Genomic DNA, 20,608 nt, shown 5'->3' with positions numbered 1-20,608 from the left:
TTTCCGGGTGTCTTACGTCTATTAATTGTGAAAATATTAATTACGAAGTATACAACTTTTTTCGTAAAAATGATAGCTCTAGAGATTGGCTCATATTACCTCGGGATGATAGTTGTTTCTTATGTGAAATTTTCCAAGGAACACGATGAAATTATCAAATTTACAATAAAAATGGCTGCATTTGCCGAAATATGTAAATTTAGTTTTCAAATACAAAAAAAAATTATCTGGCAACACTTCCGGTCAAAGCTTATATTTTTTCTGGATTCCTTGGTTTATTTTCTACAAAAATCAGCTATCAGTATTTTTCGGACATCGTATGTCTATAAATTGTAAGAAAAAGAAAAAAAGAGATTTTGAACAAAAAATGCGTCACATTGCAATAAACAGAGGGTTCTCACAGAGCGGGGGGTATTCCAATCGACACCAAATTTGGGATTTTTCCAAAGTGACAGTAGATGAATAATTCTCCCAACTTTGAGCAAAATCTGTGATGGTTGTGTCCAAGTTTGTGCTTTTTCGTGGTCACTTCGTATAGAATGACCCGTATGTATGTTGCCACAAGACGTAATTCTACGTCAAACAGTATTACATGAGGCTGAATGCATCACAGGCTAACTCATGGAAGGTAGGGGTAAACAGGGAAAGACCGCCCAGTGGGGAAAGACCACCCACCATAGTTTCACTGCCAAGTTATAAAATAATTGAAAAATTTCTGTAATAGACACGTTACAATATAATTTCATGACATTTTGGACCCTTTTCTACTTTGATAGTGCGCGAACGATCACAGAAATAATCAAAAACAACCTTTCAGCTAGCAACCGGTCAAAGTGCTATTGTTTTGCGGCTACGGGACTGGAGGTTTTTCTGTCTAAAAAACTATTGTTTTGTTTGTAAATATATGCGTTTAATCGGTTGCCTGAATCTGTCTTGTAGTTCTGTCCTTCCAAAAAAAGTATACACTGTAAAAAAATTATAAAGGAAAGATAAAATATTATATATGCGTTTGATCGGTTGCCTGAATCTGTCTTGTAGTTCTGTCCTTCCAAAAAAAGTATACACTGTAAAAAGAAAATTATAAAGGAAAGATAAAAAAATTAAAATAAAACTATTAAAAACTTATTTCAAAATATGTTTTTGTTTGAAAATCCATTTTGTTTGACTAGTATAGAGTCGCTGGTAAAGTTTCAGATAGTAATATTATTCTTCAAAAAACCTTAAAAAAATGTATAAAAAAATTTATAATTATTATTATTACTCGAAAAAATCATACTGACAGGTTTATTGAGTATTTACTTTAAGGTTAAAGGCAGGTATATTTTACGTTCAATATCTTGAAAACTCCAATTATGAAAAATCCATTTATTATGAAAACCACAAAAAGTAACTCAAACATTTATTTGAACTTTGACATTTAAAAAAGTTAAAAATTAGAAAATGAATTTTTACAGTGTATAATTTTTTTAAAGAAAAAAATACCATTTTTAAATTTGCCAAAGCCACCGTACCGTTAGACCAACCGTTTTGGGCCTTAAAATATTTATTATCCTCAACAAATGGTGGGCGATCTTACCCCGTTGGTGGGCGGGCTTACCCCGCATGAAAAAGATCTGCAAATTTTCAATGCATTTTTAAAATTGGAAAAAAAGCTGGAAATAAACAATTTTTTTTCAGTTCTTATATTTTTGGATGAGGTATTAAATAGAAGAAGGAACCTCTTTTCAAAGAAAGAATGAAATTGCAGTCGCAACTTTTTTTTCTATAAACAAAACTACTTAGGAGGCGGCCTTACCCCGCTTACCCCTACACGTTTTTTGTGAATTTATGTTTCATTTGTATGGGAACCAGGCTTGCCAGATCTACATAGATCTACCACAGTCTAACAAACATAACACTTTGGCCAAATTTTCAATAAAATCATCGTTCGGATGGTACCAGTAATCAACGTTGGGCGCTGGTGTCAAAAAAAAACTATCGCGGAAACTGCATCAGCAGACGCAAAATACTGTGACTATCCGAACGAAGATGTTATTAAAATTCACTTCAGGTGTTTTGTCTATCCATAGTTTAGCACAGCTAGATGTTCTTCAGACGTGTAGATGATATTCATTCGTTGTTATTGAAAAGTTGTCAAAGGTGTGAGCTTTAAAGTATTATTTTTTGTATTTTAATTATGAATTGCGTTTTCAATACATAAATATGTTGCTATTTCGTTTTAAAAAGCAGCATAATTGCTCATGCATCTAAACGATATGTTTAAACGATGCATTTCTCTGCAGTATCTGTTTGCAAACAAACTAAGTTCCTGCCAATCTTTGTCTTCAATAAAGTTGATTTTGCATTTTAAAATATAGCTACACCATATTTCTACGATGTTGCTTAAAATACGACAAACCAAGTTTTGGTACTTGCATTTTTTAGAATTCTATTCGAACCAAATCGAAACGAACAGTGAAATTATAAATGATAGAATATAGGATGTTCTCCGCGCTTCTGATTAATTGCGTTTTGTTCTTATTAGCTGCACTCAAGAGCAATGAACATCGTCTTGGTGGGAATCCGAACATTGCTCTCACTACCAACTGTTATTGGGCTAGGCTTGGGGTTAGTTGCGGTGAAATGTGCGACTGTACACTAGCTCGCACTATGTTGCCTTTCGTTCGAAAACGTGGCACGTACGATTTTAAGTTCATGACATCACCGTGGAGCAATGTTCTCAGTTGAACTGCTGGATTTAATTGGATGGAACGTGAACGTGAATTAGCTTTGAGCGGAAAATCTGTCAGAAGGAGTAAATAAAGAATAGTTCCATCTACGTACGTTGCCTTCGTGATATTTTATCCATTCGTTTATTAGTGGAAGTAAATTGGGAGGAATTACGTTTTTGCCGCACGTATTACGTATTTTCCCAGCCAAACAATAAGTTCTAATAACTCTACTTTTTCATTGATATTAGAACATGAATGAAAATGGCTCACAATGCTGATGTAATCAAGGAAGGAAAGTTTGCTTGTACAGACAGCACAACTCGGAGGCTTGATAAACTTTCGTGGATCGGTGCGGATTTGATGCTGCTTGAATGAAAATTATTCGTCCATCATCCGCACTGCGGCATCTTTATCCGCACAGTCATTGAAGCCGTCGAGTAGAAAGTAGCCTAAACAGATGTCTTATGAATACCAATAATTTTGCATTGCTTACTGGTTATATTTGGTTGGGTGGCAATGAATTGAAATTCAGATTTCATCAAATTTACCACAAAAACAAAAACTTATACTTCATCTCTGATCCGAATGAAACGTTGCTGTTTTTTTTTTTGCTATCGCGAAGAACAAGTAATCAAAAGTTCCCCGTCAAAGAAGTTATTTAAAGTTCACGTTTACGTTCACGTTCAATTTTTAAGAAGTTATTTTAAATTCACATTTGGCAATTTAACTCCGAGAAAGCGTGCTCCTAAACAAAATTAGAAAGTTTACAAGAAGTGGAAGCAACTTTCAGCTCGAAAAGAAAGTTTTTCCTCAACTTTAGCATTCGTGTCGATATTCTAAAATAAGCGTATCGGAAATTAGATCAGCTGAATAGAAGAGGCTGGTCATGAATTTGCATAAATTTTTGCAACTTTTCATAAGTTTCAAACTCGAATCTTTCTTCTGGATCCATACCTCTGCTAGTTTGTTTTGGCATAATTTTGTCTCGATGTGCTAAATCTTTTTTTGTTTGATTCCTAATTTTTTGTTGATAGGAGCCTCCCGTTTTTTTATATGCGGAATTGATTGATTTGTTGCCGAACATTCTTAATTCTCACAGAAAATCGATTGAAAGATTTTCGGTCAATACATATGACGTTGTTGAAACTTGGAGCACAGAAAACATTGGAAGGACCCGAAAAATTGATCCGGAATTCCATAACCGGTAACATTATGCTCCAAGATAGGGGCGTCACTCGTATATACAAAAACATGGCGGAGGAGCATATCCGTTTTAATTTTTAATTTTTATCGGTATATTCCTGGGTATCTGGGTGGGAGGACGATTGATTTCCAATAGGACAAATGAAAATGGTTGGATAGCGAAAGCCCTCGAGCAACTCCTTATTTTCTTATTCCCATCAAGGAGAATATCCAAAAGGAGTGAATGTTTGATACGTTGGTACACAAAAAAGTGCATTTTTTTATTATGTTTCCATATTTAGTCAATAGTAAGAAGGCAAGTCACTTCGTTAAGTTTACAAGGTTGTTTTTAAAGTATTGCGGATAGAGCTGGAAACTTGAAAGCAGAGTTTTGTACATCTAATGTATCGAAAAGAGAGCTGATTCAGCCTCAACCAAACCGACTCAAGAATACTGCCGATGTTTTAGTTTCACATTTAAACGGTTGGGGAGCGGTCTGTTGGGATGAACAAGTTTGTTCGAAAAGTGCTGGTCTGGCAACCACGTGTGGTTTGTCATCTCTTCTCTATCTTCACAACACTTATTTGAATGTCTGATTCAAGGAGAGGCCTCTGCCACTGCACAGAAAGTATATGTTAATGTTACTAAAGAAGGCAGTATCCCGGTACAGAGTACAAATATAATTGGTCAGCAGGCCCCGAATCTAAAGTACGAGCAAACTACAGAAATCAACATTTATGTAATTACCATTTAACTGTGTTTTTTAGATTTTTGTTATTCTCAATCATTAGACTTTATGTGATGTGATTTGATGTATTTTTATGCAGAAACAATTTTTTCCGAGTTTGGACCTGTTTCTCCTAGCAAAAGGAGGAGGACCATGGTAATTTTGTTGTTATTGTATCTTGAGTATCACTTTCATTCTTGATATTACATTAAACAGATTTAAAATAAGTTAATCCTACGTCAAGATAATGCTATTTCATTATTGTAGGGGAATCGGGTCAAAATTGACTTGTTGCTGACATTTCACGTGGATCAGATATTTACCAATTGATTTCTGAGACCGTTTTCCTACAAGACATAATTCGACTTCCACATTCAGATATTAGCGGATCCATTGATGCTCTACACACTTGACCCTCTAGTGCCCAGTGTCGCTTTCAGACGGTCTCCAGTTGAACCTCTAAAAAGCTGCAATAATGACTAAAGAAATGTTAATGAAGCTTTATAGTGATTTTTTCGAAGTCCGTCTAAAAACTAATTTGGGCATTAGAGGGTTATAATATTTTGCTCTGTGAAATATACTAAAACCATGCTAAAACTGCTTTCGTAGATTTACAGTTTTGAAGTCAGTTTTTGTCCGATCTGTTTTTTTAAAGATGGGTAAGAGAATGCTATTTTGTGGACAAACTCTTAGAATTTTGATATTTGGCTTTAAAAAAAGTGGTGTCGAAAAACCATTGAAAATTTTCGATTTCTCGAAAATTCAAAATGATCCCATTGTTGCCCCTTAAAGTGAAGGTAAAACTTGGAGAAATTTGTTTTTGCCTCAAAACACATCAAATCTTATTTGAGGAGAGCCATAAAAAAAGATTATTATATTAGAATTCTACGATCTACAAAACTTTAGCGTGTAACATAAAAGAGTTATCTCCCAGACGGTCTCAAGGTACGACGCTGGCCTAACAAGCCAGTCATCGTGAGTTCGAGTCTCGGCTCGGGAAAGACTGTTAGTGTCAGTAGGATCGTAGCGCTAGCCCCGCAATTGTCCTGTATATCAAAGAGTTGGCTGCAAAATCTGTGTACCTATAAAAACAGAAAGTCAAGTTCCGAATCGGAATGTAGCACCAAGGCTTTGCTTTGCTAACAATAGTTAGTATCGCAGAGCCATCGTCCCGGTAATTATTATTTTTAAAATTTCCTGAATTTTTTTTCTCGCATTTTTAATGAAAGATCACGTTTTGCTAACAATCGCAAATGTTTTTGAGAACGCTGAATCGGAAAATTACGTATTCTTTGCTATGTTTTTTTGTTTCGAATTTTTGTAAAGAACGCGAAATTCAGACGAATTTGGCAAACACTATTATTTTTTAGAAATGTCTCTAAACGACTTGACAAGAATTTATAGAAATACCCTTTCAAACATGGCGAAATATGAAAAGAACGGTAGCAGCGTGCTGAGATGTACAAGAAGTTTGTGTCTGAATGCAGTGGATCATTCACTTGGGTCCTAAAGTTTGACACGGTTTTCTGATTTTTATGTATCAGATGAAAGAGTGTAATTTGCTAAGCAAAACGTGATTTTAAAAAAATGTTCATCGTTGTCCTTCGGTTTTTAAAGAAGAATGAAAAACTGCATGAAATGTGTCTAATGACAGTTCGCTCATATACCGTGCGTGGACGAACTGTCATTTAAGACATTTCGAGCAGTTTTTAATTCTTAATTTAAGAATCGAAGGACAACGATAAACTTTTTTTCGAAATCACGTTTTGTTTACAAACCGTATCGTTTTGTTCGAATCTATACATATAAAAAAAGAGTTCTGTCTGTCTGTCTGTCTGATCCATATAGTCTTGGAAATGACTGAACCGATCAGCTTGAAAATTTGTATGCAGGGGTTTCGGGGCCAAAAAAGATTCTTTATATTTTATTTGTTAAAAATTCATCTGACAAAAATAGTTCTAATGAATATGGACTAGTCAATGGAATTAAAAACTACGACGAACTCTCATTGTGATGGTGACAACGGTCAGGATATGAAGGCAGGTAGATTTCTTAACGCAATTCGTACGAATCTTTTCTGCACTCTTGGTCTTGATTATCGATTTGATAGTTGAATACCACTTGACACTTACTAATGCTAATCGTCAACCGGTTTTTGCGATACCAGTAAACAAACTCATCCAGAGGTCCTTGAAGCTGCCGACAGTTGTCGATAGAGCGTAATATCAGATACAGTTTAAGATGGTCTGCGTATACTAGTTTACAACCAACATCCAGCAGTAAGGAAACGTCATTAAAGAACAGCGTAAACAGCAAACGTCCTAAGTTGCTACCTTGTGGAACGTCGGAGGTGTTTGAAAACTAAGACGAACAGCAGGAATTAATGTATACTCGTAGAACTTTGTCGCATAAGTACGAGCTAAGCCAACCGACAAACCTCTGCGATGCATCAAGCCGTAGGATCTTTTCAGTAATATTTTTGGTCAATCCGATCAAGCGCTGCTTTTAAATCTGTATATATTACGTCGGTTTAAGCTTTTTGTTCGATGTGCGATATGCAAGTCGACGTGAAGTCAAGCAAGTTGTACATAAAACCGTGTTGGTCACTAGAAATATAATTCTTAGTGCGTAAGAGCATTAACGTACTCACGATTATTCCGAATAATTTAGATGCAGCAGAAAAACTAATAATGGCACGGTATTTCCGGCGGTCCTCGTTTTTAAATATTGGAAACATGTAAAATGTTTCTAAACTGTGGGAAACTTGCCTTGCTCGAAAGATTTGTTATAAATATAACAGAGGGGTTCGGCTAAAGCGTGTACACAACGACTTATTATAACTGCCGGGATTCCGCCGGGTACTGCCGAGTACGAGTGTTCTATTTTTTTTTGCAGCAGCAGCTTTTATCATGTAAGAAGAGATGGGAAATAAGGCCAGGTCTACCAAATGGACAGGAACGGACTCAGCAGGAGCCTCAGCATCGAGATCAGATACAGTATTATCTGCGAACACAGAAGCAAAAAAATGTGCAAACATTTCACACGTGTTAGAACCGGATTTAGATTCTAAATCATCGAGGCATACGTTTGCTTATTCTTATGATAGTTTGAGATCCCTTCCTCCTCTGGAAGGGCGCGCTCCCATACAGATAAAACACAAATTGCTGCATAACTCGAGAACTAATCAAGAAACTGGAACCGAATTTGGCGTGCGGTGGTTAACGAGAGCAACAAATATTTTTGTTGCAACTCGACACCCCTTTTTCTCCTAAAGAAAGGGCTCCCATACAAATGAAATACAAGCTCCTGCATAGGTCGGGAATTAGTCAAACAAATGTAACCAAATTTAGCACGTTTAAGTTCTTGGAGGCGAGAAATGTTTCTGTTATATATGACACCCCTTCCTACAAATTTCTGCATAACTCGTAAACTAATCAAGCAAATGGAAACTAATTTTGTATGTGGAGGTTGTTGGGAGCATCAAATATTTCTATGGTGGTTCGACACTCCTCCCTCCTCTGGTTAATTCGACACCCTTGCCTCCTCTGAAAAGGAGGGCATCCATGTAAATGGAATAATTTCTATATAACATATTAATTTCTGGAACCAGAGGTCAAAAATAGATGCCATATGCCATTTTAAAATTCAGTATGTTGACTGCTGGATTCTGGAAATCTGTTTAAAATAACCGAACACCATCCAGTGTCTGGCCCATGCTATTAATTCCCCAAAATACTCGCACATGTGGCTTTTTATGATGAATTTTTTCGCTCTTCTCATAAAAACCTAGCTTTCCTACAGTTTTCATATAAAAAGTGTACCATAGTGACTATACAATTGGCTATGGCTTTATTCAACATGTAACTGTTCATGGACTTTATATAAGCCTTTATGATTAACTGACTCGCCAATAGTACAAAAAACTGTGGCTCCCCTAACCTTCACACTTTTGGGATTCATATTATTAATGTTACAATTTATTTCACTAACATTCGTCAACGTTTACCTAAAAACGACCAAAATTAAAATTGGGCAGAATGCTCTAAGAAGCGCTTGCACGAAATTGCCTGACAACTTAGGGCACGTTCCATTGCTTTTGATTTTACTTCTGAGACTTCAAGAACTTCTCGCTTCTCAAAAAGTGCTAAATACTGCCGTGTCCTATCTGTACGTTGGACACGACAAAATAGAGTTTTTTTGTGAGACACCCCTCCTTAAAATTAGTTTTTTGTCTATAATTTTGTCTGTAATGTTCAAAACAATTCAAAATGTTCTTAGATTCTATTCATTGATCTAACCTTCGCTCACGACTTTGTAAAATTTATTGTTTTGACAATAACAGAAAAAGTTATAAGCAAAAACTGACATTGGGATGGGGTTTTCCACAAAAAACTCTATTTTGTCGTGTCCAATTCACAGATAGGACATCGCAGTATTCAACTTTTCTTTTTCTTTTACGTTTTTCCATAACTTTGCTGAAGGAAGCAATCTGCTATATGTAAAATTAGAAAAAATATTTTTTTATCTAACTGTTAGGTGAATTGATCGAAAAACCAAAAAACGTCAAAAGTAAGGTCTTATTCTATGAAACAGTTTTGCTGAAGACATTGGTTGCATGAAATTTATTTTTACAGTCAAATCTAAAAGTAAGTATCAAGATTTTTCGAGTTTGGACCACTGTGCACTGTGGGATTTTCAAATAAATCTTTCCACCAATTGTAAATATCTTGAAATATAATACTTGATATGTGTAGATACTATTTTGGAAGTTATTTCATAAAATTGTGGTTGAGAAACGTGCTTCACAATAAGAATTTTGTCATTTTTATAGCACTTTTTTGTACTTTAGTATCGCACGCTTAGCCTAGGGGCTAATAGCGGTCTCGATCAACTAGATTAGTTGAGAGAATTCGTTATCGATATTGTTTTTGGCACATTTTGCATGTGTAGGATAAGTACAACGATACACCGTGCCCCAGTGCTGAGTCAAGAAAATTTCCAGCGCGAAAAGATCCTCGACTCGATCGGGAATCGAACCCGATATCACAACCGTGTGGGAGAGCTAGCCGACCGACATCGCTAACCACAGAACCACGGGGACCACTTTGTACTTTACGACCTTCAAAAACGCATAACTCAAAAACGTACCGTACGACGATTTTGGAATTTTGACCAAGGATTCAAGACATCATAACGAATCGAATGGTTTACTCAGATCCGTTGGTGCATTTCTTTATAATAACGGTTTGTGGGAGCACCGTGTAGTGTATACCTTTCTAGGAGAAAGGCAAAAAATGGGTGGGACGAAGTTTGCCGGGTATGCTAGTTATATATTTAAACCTGTATAGCTTTAGGACCCAATTGTACCGAAAAAAGCCCGTACTTTCCACGACGAAGCCAATCATTTTACGATTTGTCAAATTTAACATGAAACGAATTTGTCATAGAGTCGATAGAGAATTATTAACAATACCATGAAACGTTTCTAACCTCATCCTTCTCGATGAAGTTTCCTTCGATGACCGAAATTGTCTGAAAAGGCAAGGTTAAAAAGTCGTCAGAAAAAGGTTCTTTTCCGTTAGCAATGATGTCAACAGCCTCGAGTTCCATTCCTTCACTACTCTTTATTAAACGGTTTATTGCAATTTTCTGGCCCGATGGGACATTTGTTGATTGCTGCAAAAAATTTACTCGCAATAGTTCAAAAACCCAAATAGGGGAACTGCTCCATTATTCATCTCATTAGGCCGGTATTCACGAAGAATGCATGGATTGAACACCAAATTTTCACGAAATCATTGAACAAATAAACTAAATATGCTTACGTGCTCTTATGGAATCTTTCAACATTGTATATTTAGTAAAATTAGCTAGGTTTATCCTGAATATTGTAAACAAACCATTTTTCACTACGCTTCCATGTCCATCTCAAAACTTGAATTACTGCTCAATTATTCATCTCACAACGCCCCCATATTCATCACACTATTAATCATGAATGAAACACATGATCATGAATGAACGTAGCCGCAGCCCGTCGTAGTAGGTTACCTAGAGATCCGCTGCAGTTGTTTACGCGCAAAACTGGTAACCTAGGTAACCTTTACAGTGCTGTAGATTTATGTCAATTATGCCGGAATAATTCAACATTTTCAGTATGACTTTTTTCGTATTAACAGAAACTGATTTGGCAACTTTTGATTTTCTTAAACGCAGTGAAAACAGATGAAAATACATTAGTTGAAATTTAGGAATTGTAGACATTCATCTCATATATTTCTGCTAATTCGAGCTTGTTTTTGGAAATTTGAGGTGAAAATTTCGAAGATTAAAGTATTTTTAGTGTAGTGAGCGATTTTGTTTAGTGATCAAAATAAAAAGTGGTCCGCTAGTGATGAAAAAAACTTTGGTTGGCTGCTGAACGAGTCCCGTTGTAGCCGTATAGAACAATGCGCGAATTTTGTTTTCTGAGGTAGGTGATTGAATTAAATGAGTTTTCGAGTGCAGATGTTCGACTATAATATCAAATTTAGTGCTTTTAAGTGCTTTTTTGAGGTTTATACTTTATGAGGAATCTAATGTGAACTAAGAAGAATCCATTCCATGGTTTAGCGGAATGGTTTAAGAAGAAAACATGCGTTTTTTACTGTTTTCAATTGTGTTTTCATGTTGTATAAGATGAATCTATGGGCTGAGATGAATAATAGAGCAGTTCCCCTACATCCTGGTTTCCCTACAATGTGGATACTGGATGAAACTAGAATACATTTTTTGGGTTGGTGAGAGTTTTATTATCAAGATTCCCAGGATTTCTTTATGAATTCGCTGCTTTTCTGGGTAAAGTTGTCACACCAATCAACCAGGGTGAATCAACCGGTCATTTTAGATATTTCCCGGTAAAAGGGAGGAGGAAGTTTTCATCCTGAAAAAGGTCTTAGTCAAGACGGCTGTCTGTGTCTGTGTTTTTATCATACTCATAGTTTCCTAAGCTTGATAATTCCATGATGCCATGGGAATATACTCAAACATGCAACTCATTTTACTACTCGGTGCACATTACAAATCAACATGCCATTTACCCTCAGACCCACTATCGAAGACAACCCAACGTGGTAATCGTACAAAAATCAAACAATTTGCTCATGAACAAAACCACAGGAATGTTCACCTCTCCGGGCCGCTCCCAAATGCTTGCATGTGCTTCGACTAGCGGAAAACTATACAACAACAGCAACGTCTACAGTGTTACTACCGAGACGACCCTGACCGAAAGAATGGCAACCGCAACCGCAGGAACCCCATCCACGGCAGTATTACGCCCTGCTGCAGCGGTCTCTGAAAATGGAACAATGCAGACGTCCACACCGGAGACCGGCTTTCCGAACTCAGATCAGGATAAGTACATAGCAACCACATCGTTGGCTCGACATGCCATCCGATCGACATACATGGACAAGAGCATAGAAGCGAAAAAGAAAGTATGTATTAATTGATAAAAACAAAAGGTTAATTAGAGATTCACGGTTTGTAAACAATTTCCAGGTGATCCGGATGCTGTTTGTCATCATCGTTGAGTTTTTCGTCTGTTGGGCTCCACTGCACATACTCAATACGGTAAGTTTATGCATATTGACATTCGCATACGCACGAGTGAATTTGCCGTCCATGAAGGTGAGTTAATAATAACAAAAATTGTCCCATACCAATCAATCTATATCTTACCTTACCAAACAGTCCCAAGTCGTGGTGTGGCCTTTGCTGTACGTAAGAGTCGTCTCCATTCCACTCGGTCCATGGCTGCAGTTCGCCAGCTCTGCAGTCTGCGTAGGGTCCGCAGGTCGTCTTCCACCTGATCGATTCACCTTGCCCGCTGTGCACCTCTCCGTCTCGTCCCTGATGGATTGGTTTCAAGAACCATCTTTAACAGGCTGTCGTCTGACATCCTTACAACATGCCCAGCCCACCGCAGCCTGCCTATCTTAGCGGTGTGGACGATAGATGGCTCCCCAAGCAGCTCCTGCAGTTCGTGGTTCATTCGCCTTCTCCACACTCCACCGTCCACCGAAAATGGTACGCAGTACCTTCCGCTCGAACACTGCAAGGGCGCGTTGGTCCTCCACAAGCATAGTCCATGTCTCATGCCCGTAGAGGACTACCGGTCTGATCAGCGTCTTGTAGATGGTTAACTTGGTGCGGCGGCGAATTCTACTCGATCGAAGCGTCCTCCGGAGACCAAAGTATGCACGATTTCCTACCATAATGCGCCGTTGAATTTCTCTGCTGGTATCGTTGTCGGCAGTTACCAGTGAGCCCAGGTACGCGAACTCATCGACCACCTCGATTTCATCACCACCAATTTGAACTCGAGGTGGGAGGTTACTGATACTGTTACTGTCTTCACGTGAACCCCTTCCTTTCATGTACTTCGTCTTCGATGCATTGATGACCAGTCCAATCCGTTTGGCTTCAGCCTTTAGTCCGATGTACGTATCCGCCATCTTCTCAAAAGTCCGAGCCACAATGTCAATATCGTCGGCGAAACCAAACAGTTGAACCGACTTTTGGAAAATCGTGACCATCACCTTGCCTCAGCCCTCTTCGGGTTTCGAAGGGGCTCGAGAGTGCCCCCGAAACACGAACTACACACATCACTCGATCCATCGTCGCTTTGACCAACCGCGTCAGTTTGTCCGGAAAACCGTAGTCGTGCATAATTTGCCATAGCTTGTCCCGATCGATTGTGTCGTACGCCGATTTGAAATCGATGAACAAATGATGTGTGGGCACATTACATTCGCGGCATTTCTGCATAACCTACCGAACCGCGAATATCTGATCCGTGGTGGCGCGGGCACCCATAAATCCCGCCTGGTAATGCCTCACGAACTGCTTCGCAAATGGCGATAGTCGACGGCAAAGTATTTGGGAGAGTACCTTGTAGGCGGCGTTCAACAGAGTGATTGCCCGGTAATTGCAGCACTCCAGTTTATCGCCCTTTTTGTAGATGGGACACACAATACCCTCCATCCACTCCTCCGGTACTCGTTCTTCCTCCCAAACCTTGACAATGACCCAGTGCACGGCTCTAGCCAGTGTTTCTCCACCGTATTTCAATAGCTCGCTGGGAAGTTGGTCCACTCCAGCAGCTTTGTTGTTTTTCAGCCGACCAATCTCCTCCTCCACCTTCAGAAGATCGGGGGCTGGAATTCTGATGTCTTCTGCTCGTGCACCAAGATCAGTTGCCAAACCGTCCTCTCGCTCTACTGCATCGCCGTTTAGATGCTCGTCGAAGTGCTGCCTGCGCCTTTCGATCACCTCACACTCGTCAGTAAGGAGGTTGCCGTCCAAGCTCCTGCACATATCGGCTTGCGGCACGAAGCCTTTACGGGAGCTGTTCAGCTTCTCGTAGAACTTCCGAGTGTCGTTAGCTTGGTACAGCTCTTCCATAGCTACGCGATCTCGGTCCTCTTGCTGGCGCTTCTTCCTTCGGAGGACTGAGTTTTGTCTGTTCCGTGCCTGTCGGTATCGTTCCACGTTCGCTCTCGTGCGGTGTTGCAGCATTCTCGCCCGTGCTGCATTCTTCTCCTCGACTAACCGTTTGCATTCGCCGTCAAACCAGTCATTTATATGATTCGGGGCCCTTGTACCTAGTAGCGCTACAGCAGTGCTACCTATGGCGGATCGGATGCTCCTCCAGCCACTTCAAGGGTAGCTGCGCCAAGCTGCTCTTCCGTGGGTAGCACTGCCTCCAGCTGCTGCGCGTATTCCTGTGCAGCCTCGGCTTCCCGCAGTTGCTCAATATTTGGTCGCGGCGTTCGACTTCGGCGAGTGTTATACACCGTCGATAGTTTTGAGCTCATGCACACAGCTACTAGGTAGTGGTCCGAATCTATATTCGCACTGCGGTAGGTGCGAACGTTGATGATGTCGGAGAAGAACCTGCCGTCGATTAGAACGTGGTCGATTTGGTTCTCTGTCTGTTGGTCGGGTGATCTCCAGGTGGATTTGTGGATATCTTTGCGGGGGAAGAAGGTACTTCGGACCACCATACCACGGGAGGCCGCAAAGTTTACGCACCGATGGCCGTTATCATTAGACACGGCATGCGGGCTATCTGGTCCGATTACCGGTCTGTACATTGCCTCCCGGCTTACCTTAGCATTCATGTCCCCGATAACGATTTTCACGTCCCGTCGCGGGCAGCTATCGTAGACCTGCTCCAGCTGCGCGTAGAACGCTTCCTTCTCGTCGTCGGGTCTTCCTTCATGTGGGCAGTGCACATTGATGATGCTGTAATTGAAGAACCGGCCCTTTATCCTCAACTTGCACATCCTTGCGTTGATCGGCTGCCACCCCATCACGCGTTGGCGCATCTTACCCAGTACTATGAAGCCGGTTCCCAGCTCGCTGGTTGTGCCACAGCTCTGGTAGAAAGTAGCCGCCCGGTGCCCGCTTCTCCATACCTTCTGTCCTGTCCAACAAAGTTCCTGCAGCGCTACGACTTCGAAGTTGCGTGGATGTAGCTCGTCATAGATTATCCTGTCGCATCCTGGAAAGTAGAGCGATTTGCAGTTCCATGTCCCAAGTTTCCAATCGTAGTCCTTATTTCGTTGCCTAGGTCTACGCCGATTGTTCCGATCCGTATTATCTATTACGTTGTTTGTAACATGTTGTTTTCCGGGGCGGCTTGTTGGGCCTTCCCCAACCCCCTGTTTCGCGGGGGGACCATCGTGTCAGCTCTGTTTAGAGTCCCACGCTGCCACCAGGACGTTGATCAGCCGCTCCTAACATGGAGATCAGACGCTGTTTTGAGCCGCACCATCTTCGTGAACAGACGCTCAGGTTGGCGAAGCATTTCCTCTACCGCCGGAATATGGTTTACGCGCCAATGATCGCGTCGCACCTTCTCACTTAGCTAGTGTCGGATGACAACATTGCCCAGGCAACACCAACCAGTTGTATCCATGTTCCAACCGGCAGTCTAGTGTAATCATATGACTCGCGGAGGTGTGAGATAGGAACTTGTGAGGGCCGAAGCTATGTTTGACGCTTCTTCCAGGTTGTCAACTCACCATTTGTTGCCCAATCAATCTATAGTCGAGTTCAATATTAATTGCATTTCACAAACTTTTTCAAACAAGTTTTATTATGGTGCAAGCTCATAAAAGCAAACATCGCTTCAGCTGTTGGGGCAAGTGACTCTATCAATTGTTTTTACTCGTACTGAGATAGAATATGTCACACAGCAGGCGATTGTTATTTACGCTCGTCCGTGATTGGCTCATTGTACGGGGAATGTCGACCTTTTTAAACCTTCCATCAATTTTCAATGCCTATCATCACAGAAAATGCCAAGGTATTGTTATATAAATCATGTCAAAACCATGATTCAGTTGGTGAAAAGTCATGAAAATCCGTTCGATTAAGGGAAGTTCAAAGCCTCACATAAAGCATTCCACTGAGATGCGTGTTTTAAACGAATAAAGCCATTTTTGTCACAGCAGGGAAAATATAAAAATACCTAAATTTTGCAAAGCCGAGTGAAGTGTGGGTTTATTTTTCCCTGGTTATGTTAACATGTTCCGGTAAACATGGATGTTTATTATTTATTCATTCTCAATCACCTAACTTGTTTGCGTTACACCTATGGCTTCGTTATGTTTGCTTCTAGGTAAAAGGGGACACCAAAGTTTTTCTGGGAAACTATCATCTTAATTCTCTCCGACACCAACCCAAATTTTATCATCACATGAATTTTTTGTTGATGTAAATAATAGACTAAAGGGTTGAGCCGACCCACAAGCGGAACTTTGGACTTTGAATTCACTCATGAAATAATCTTTTTTTATAAGTACACTAAGGTCGCTTTTTATGCGGTTTTTTTACGCGGGTTTTTTTTACGGAATTTACGCGGTATTTTTTTTTTGCCCGGATTTCGGTTCCCCTTCCCTCGGAATGCAAAATTAACGATGGTTTTTTTACGCGGATTCCGGAATTAACGCGGTTTTCTTTTACGCGGATTCCGGAATTTACGCGGTTTTTTTTACGCGGATTCTGGAATTTACGCGGTTTTTTACGCGGATTCCGGAATTAACGCGGTTTCTTTTTACGCGGCACGTATCCCCCGCATAAAAAGCGACTTTAGTGTATTAGCTAAAACCTACCTAATGGTTTGTTCGTTGAAATGGTTTGTTGCGTTGAAATATAGTTTTAGACAATGGAAAAGCTATTTGTAATCTAATGTTACTATGAGCAGATTCACCAAAAAGCGTATTCTGCTTTCATTGTTTCATTGTTTACGGATTTCAGCCATTTCTATCCTCATCACAGGTTTTTCAACCATTTACTCTCTTCCAGGTATACCTCTACTCACCCGCTTTCGTGTACAAATACGTCAGCAGCAATGGTATTGCTCTGGTGCAGCTTATGGCCTACATTAGTTCCTGCTGCAATCCTATTACCTACTGTTTCATGAATCGTCGGTTCCGGCAAGCTTTTCTCAACATATTCGGCTTCTATCAGCATCGGTACGTGTGCATTTTCGAATATTTTTCCTAGTTTCCTATAGCCCTGAAACTCCAGCTATTGATTTTGGCGTTTAAATGGGTTAATTTTTGAAATAATAGAAAAATTAGTCAAAGAAATTTACTCACCATCAGTGCAGTTGTATAAAACAATGGTTCAAAAGTCAAACTAATTATCCTAAAATGGTAAAACAACTATTTTCCATCCTGATCAGTGGTTAACCACAAAATGCAAAGCTTGTGTTTGCTTTCATTCGCTGATTGAGAGGAGCGGTTTAGCAACGGAACATATGTACAGTCGTCGTTCGCTAACTGCAACATGTTTACATTGCAGTTATCGAATGCCGTTCGATAACTGCAACACTTGACACATGCCGAAATTTAGAGGGGGGTCCGTCACTACAATTTTTGTTTTCAATGATGTCGAAATGTATTTTTTTTAAGAAGTACATAGTAGCAAAAATAGCAGAAAACAAAAATAGGTAAGCTTTTTGATTAGTCAATTTGATAGTCATATTTCCGCATCATAATTTCTTGCGTTTTAGTAACTACTTTACATAACCAATATGTAGGCGAAGATAAAGTTTATCACTACAGAAGACCATTTTACGAGACGTTTCTGAACTCAATTCATGAATGAAATTTTGACAGAAAGCTCGGAACCGCTGACATAACGCAAGTAAAAGCAACATCAATGTCAGCAAGATCCGTGACGTGAAAGCTAGCCAAACAATGCACAAGGATTTTTTTTCTCTTATAATAATTACGGAAAGTGAACCACATAACATGGTGATTTTGCTTCATTGATTAATATTGGAGATCTATAATCTCCCATCTAGAATGAAGAGACAACAAGTAAACGGAATCGAAAAAAATCGAGAAAAATGAAAAGTCCTGTTGAAATGTTTCTAGAGATTCAACAATTGCATTCGCACCTCCAGCACACACGCACTAGCATGCGTCAGTTCCGCTTTGACTCAAAAGACTGCGCTGCCAAAACTGTCGACAGTTTTGGCAGCGCAGTCTTTTGAATAAAAGTGGAACTGATGCATGCTAGTGTGTGTGCTAGCAATCCCGTCTTTGTAGTGATATACTTACCACCACTTTCATAACAAGCTTCCACCTTTCATAGATGTTGTGCGCTATTTGATTTGACGCTTGTCATTTTATGAGATTGATCCAGAGATGAATGTTTTTGCTATAACGCAAGTCAAGCAATTCTTTATTTGTCTTTCAGGCAATAACTTCGAAAAATATATAGTTCAGCACGTGGGACTCGAACCCATAACCGAGTGATAAATAAGTAATCTCATAGTTTTGAACTGGAATTTTGATTACAAAAGAAAATAAAATAACGCCAATCAACAACCCAATTTAAAAAAAAACTGAAAAACAATTTAACGAGATAATTTAAACTATTTGATATCAGCATGGATTACATCAGAAAAAATGCCAATCAAGCTTTGATAAAATACTATCAGAATTGAAAATCATTTACATGCTAATAAATTTCAACAGTCAATAAAGCCTGTGTGAGGAACACCAAAACAACCCGGTGAACGGATTTTTCGTGTTCTTTTTTATTCAAATCTGTCATCGAAAAAATACAAATGGTCCTGCCTCACATGAATATACAACGATTGATTTGTTTCCCAGAATTTTTACTCGCACAAATAACAAACCCAAATACGAATCGAACTGAGCTTCTCATCAATAATAAATTATTTATTCCCCAACAATTTTTTTATTCCCCAACATCAACCAGGGCAATCCGATGTTTATTCTGCGGTTTCCGTGCGGAGGATGAGACACCGAATGCCGAGCACAACTCTGCCGGTTCCCGGGCCGTACAGCAGGGCAACTCATGTGGAACGGCGGGAGCAAACAATTCCGACATATCGGGAAATGATTCCATAACCTACATCGGTCGCAGCATCGTTCAGCGTTCCGGTAACCGGAGGGAACCCCGCCAGTACCTAGATCGGTTACTAACTGGCTTTTCCTTTTCGTTCGCAGAAATCATGGTGCTAGAAACCGAGGATCGGGTTTAGCACCGGCTCGGACCACGTGACGAGTTCTGTTTCTCTGGTCAACTCCATCAGCTCCAATCGAATCACGCAGGTGACGCAGGTGGGTACCGCGTAACTTATAAATTTCAAAAACAAAGGTAAAACGAGTTCCTTCTGCAGATCATCGAAACAGACCCCGAGGATGCAACATTCCGCTTCAGAATAACGTGGTCAAAATCTTCCTCGTCGGCTAGCCATCCCAAGCAAACCAACGGTTGTGATAAAGAACGGTATTCCTAAATTATTGTTCCCCTGTTAAGCTAGAGTATAACAAAGAGAAATTTAAGAAAAAAAAATAGCAGTACCGTTTAATCTGTATCCTTGTGATTTTAAGAATAATGCTCAAAAACTCTGAGTAAGAGTAAATGTCTCCAAATCAAAAATTGATGTTCAATTGAGACGATGTTCAAAGTTACTGTTTAATTTTTAAATTCCTTTTCCCTTGAACTGAAGCTGGTAGCCGGCGATTTTTAGGTTGTATTCCGAATCTGTGTATAATGGCTAATGTAACTTAAGCTGAAAATTTAATATTATATTATATGTGAATCTACAATGTAAGTAAGTGTAAATATTTAGTATTAAGCAGAACATTTTAGGTTACGGCTATACTTCAGACAAACATATTTCCAAGATTAGGAAGCGATTTCCTTCGGTTACACAGTCCAATAAGTGTTCAAATTTGACAGTGTGCAACAAGATTGGAAAAGAAATGTACCATGTGATAAAAAGCAATCCAAAAAAAACCTTAAGTGTTGTTTTAATGAAATTTCTCTTTTTTAAAACTCGCTCAAATTTCCCGGCAAGTACCCATGCATTTTGGACATTTTGGAATTCTAAATTCATCTGGCTCAGCGGCAGCGTAAGAAAAACTGAGAATACTTCACAAGGGAAAGTCAAATATAACACAGAAAACAATTAAAAGTAACATAGGTTGCTCTACCCGAAATAATGAATAGCCTGTTATTTGACAAACAATTGTTGCGTAACTAAAATCAATGGCACTCGAAAAATGATCAGTGCACTCTTATCGCATGTGGACTCGGGCAAAACAACCAACCGTTGACCGTGTTTATTGACGATGTTCAAGATCCAATAACTTTTTCCCCGTTTATTCCCAACAGACAAATAACAAAAATTCATAAACAGAGAAAATCCTGTTCAAAATGCGTTCCACACTTCCAAGATCTTGCTCCACTTAGTCCAACCACCTATATCGCTGGGCGTCTCTACGTCTTGTGTTTGTCGAATTCGAGACGAACAATATTTTTGCGAGGTTGTTGTTCGGCATTTCTACAACATGGCTGGCCCGTTGTACTCCTCCAGTACCGTTCACCGTAGAGTTTTGCAATTTTGCGCAATTTTCACATACTCCACCGAAGATGGTCCTAAGTAAAC

General features: G+C 39.5%; 1 protein-coding gene across 3 annotated transcripts in view; it reads left to right on the top strand.

Annotated features, from left to right (window-relative positions):
* LOC129718979 (dopamine D2-like receptor) overlaps positions 1–19,947 on the top strand; it is a 117,482-nt gene extending 97,535 nt beyond the window's left edge. For 2 of the 3 annotated variants that reach the window (XM_055670270.1, XM_055670269.1), the window contains 6 exons: positions 11,706–12,098; positions 12,163–12,234; positions 16,978–17,147; positions 18,910–19,094; positions 19,161–19,274; positions 19,334–19,947. In XM_055670270.1, the coding sequence (XP_055526245.1) occupies positions 11,706–12,098; positions 12,163–12,234; positions 16,978–17,147; positions 18,910–19,094; positions 19,161–19,195 (855 nt within the window). In that variant the 3' untranslated portion in view covers positions 19,196–19,274; positions 19,334–19,947. The remainder of the gene's footprint in view (positions 1–11,705; positions 12,099–12,162; positions 12,235–16,977; positions 17,148–18,909; positions 19,095–19,160; positions 19,275–19,333) is intronic. The other variant, XM_055670271.1, reaches the window with a different exon arrangement.
* The last annotated feature ends 661 nt before the right edge of the window (positions 19,948–20,608 follow it).

This window comes from Wyeomyia smithii, chromosome 1 (assembly GCF_029784165.1).
Source record: "Wyeomyia smithii strain HCP4-BCI-WySm-NY-G18 chromosome 1, ASM2978416v1, whole genome shotgun sequence".
NCBI classification, from domain to species: domain Eukaryota; kingdom Metazoa; phylum Arthropoda; class Insecta; order Diptera; family Culicidae; genus Wyeomyia; species Wyeomyia smithii.
This window is presented reverse-complemented; position numbering and strand designations above follow the sequence as displayed.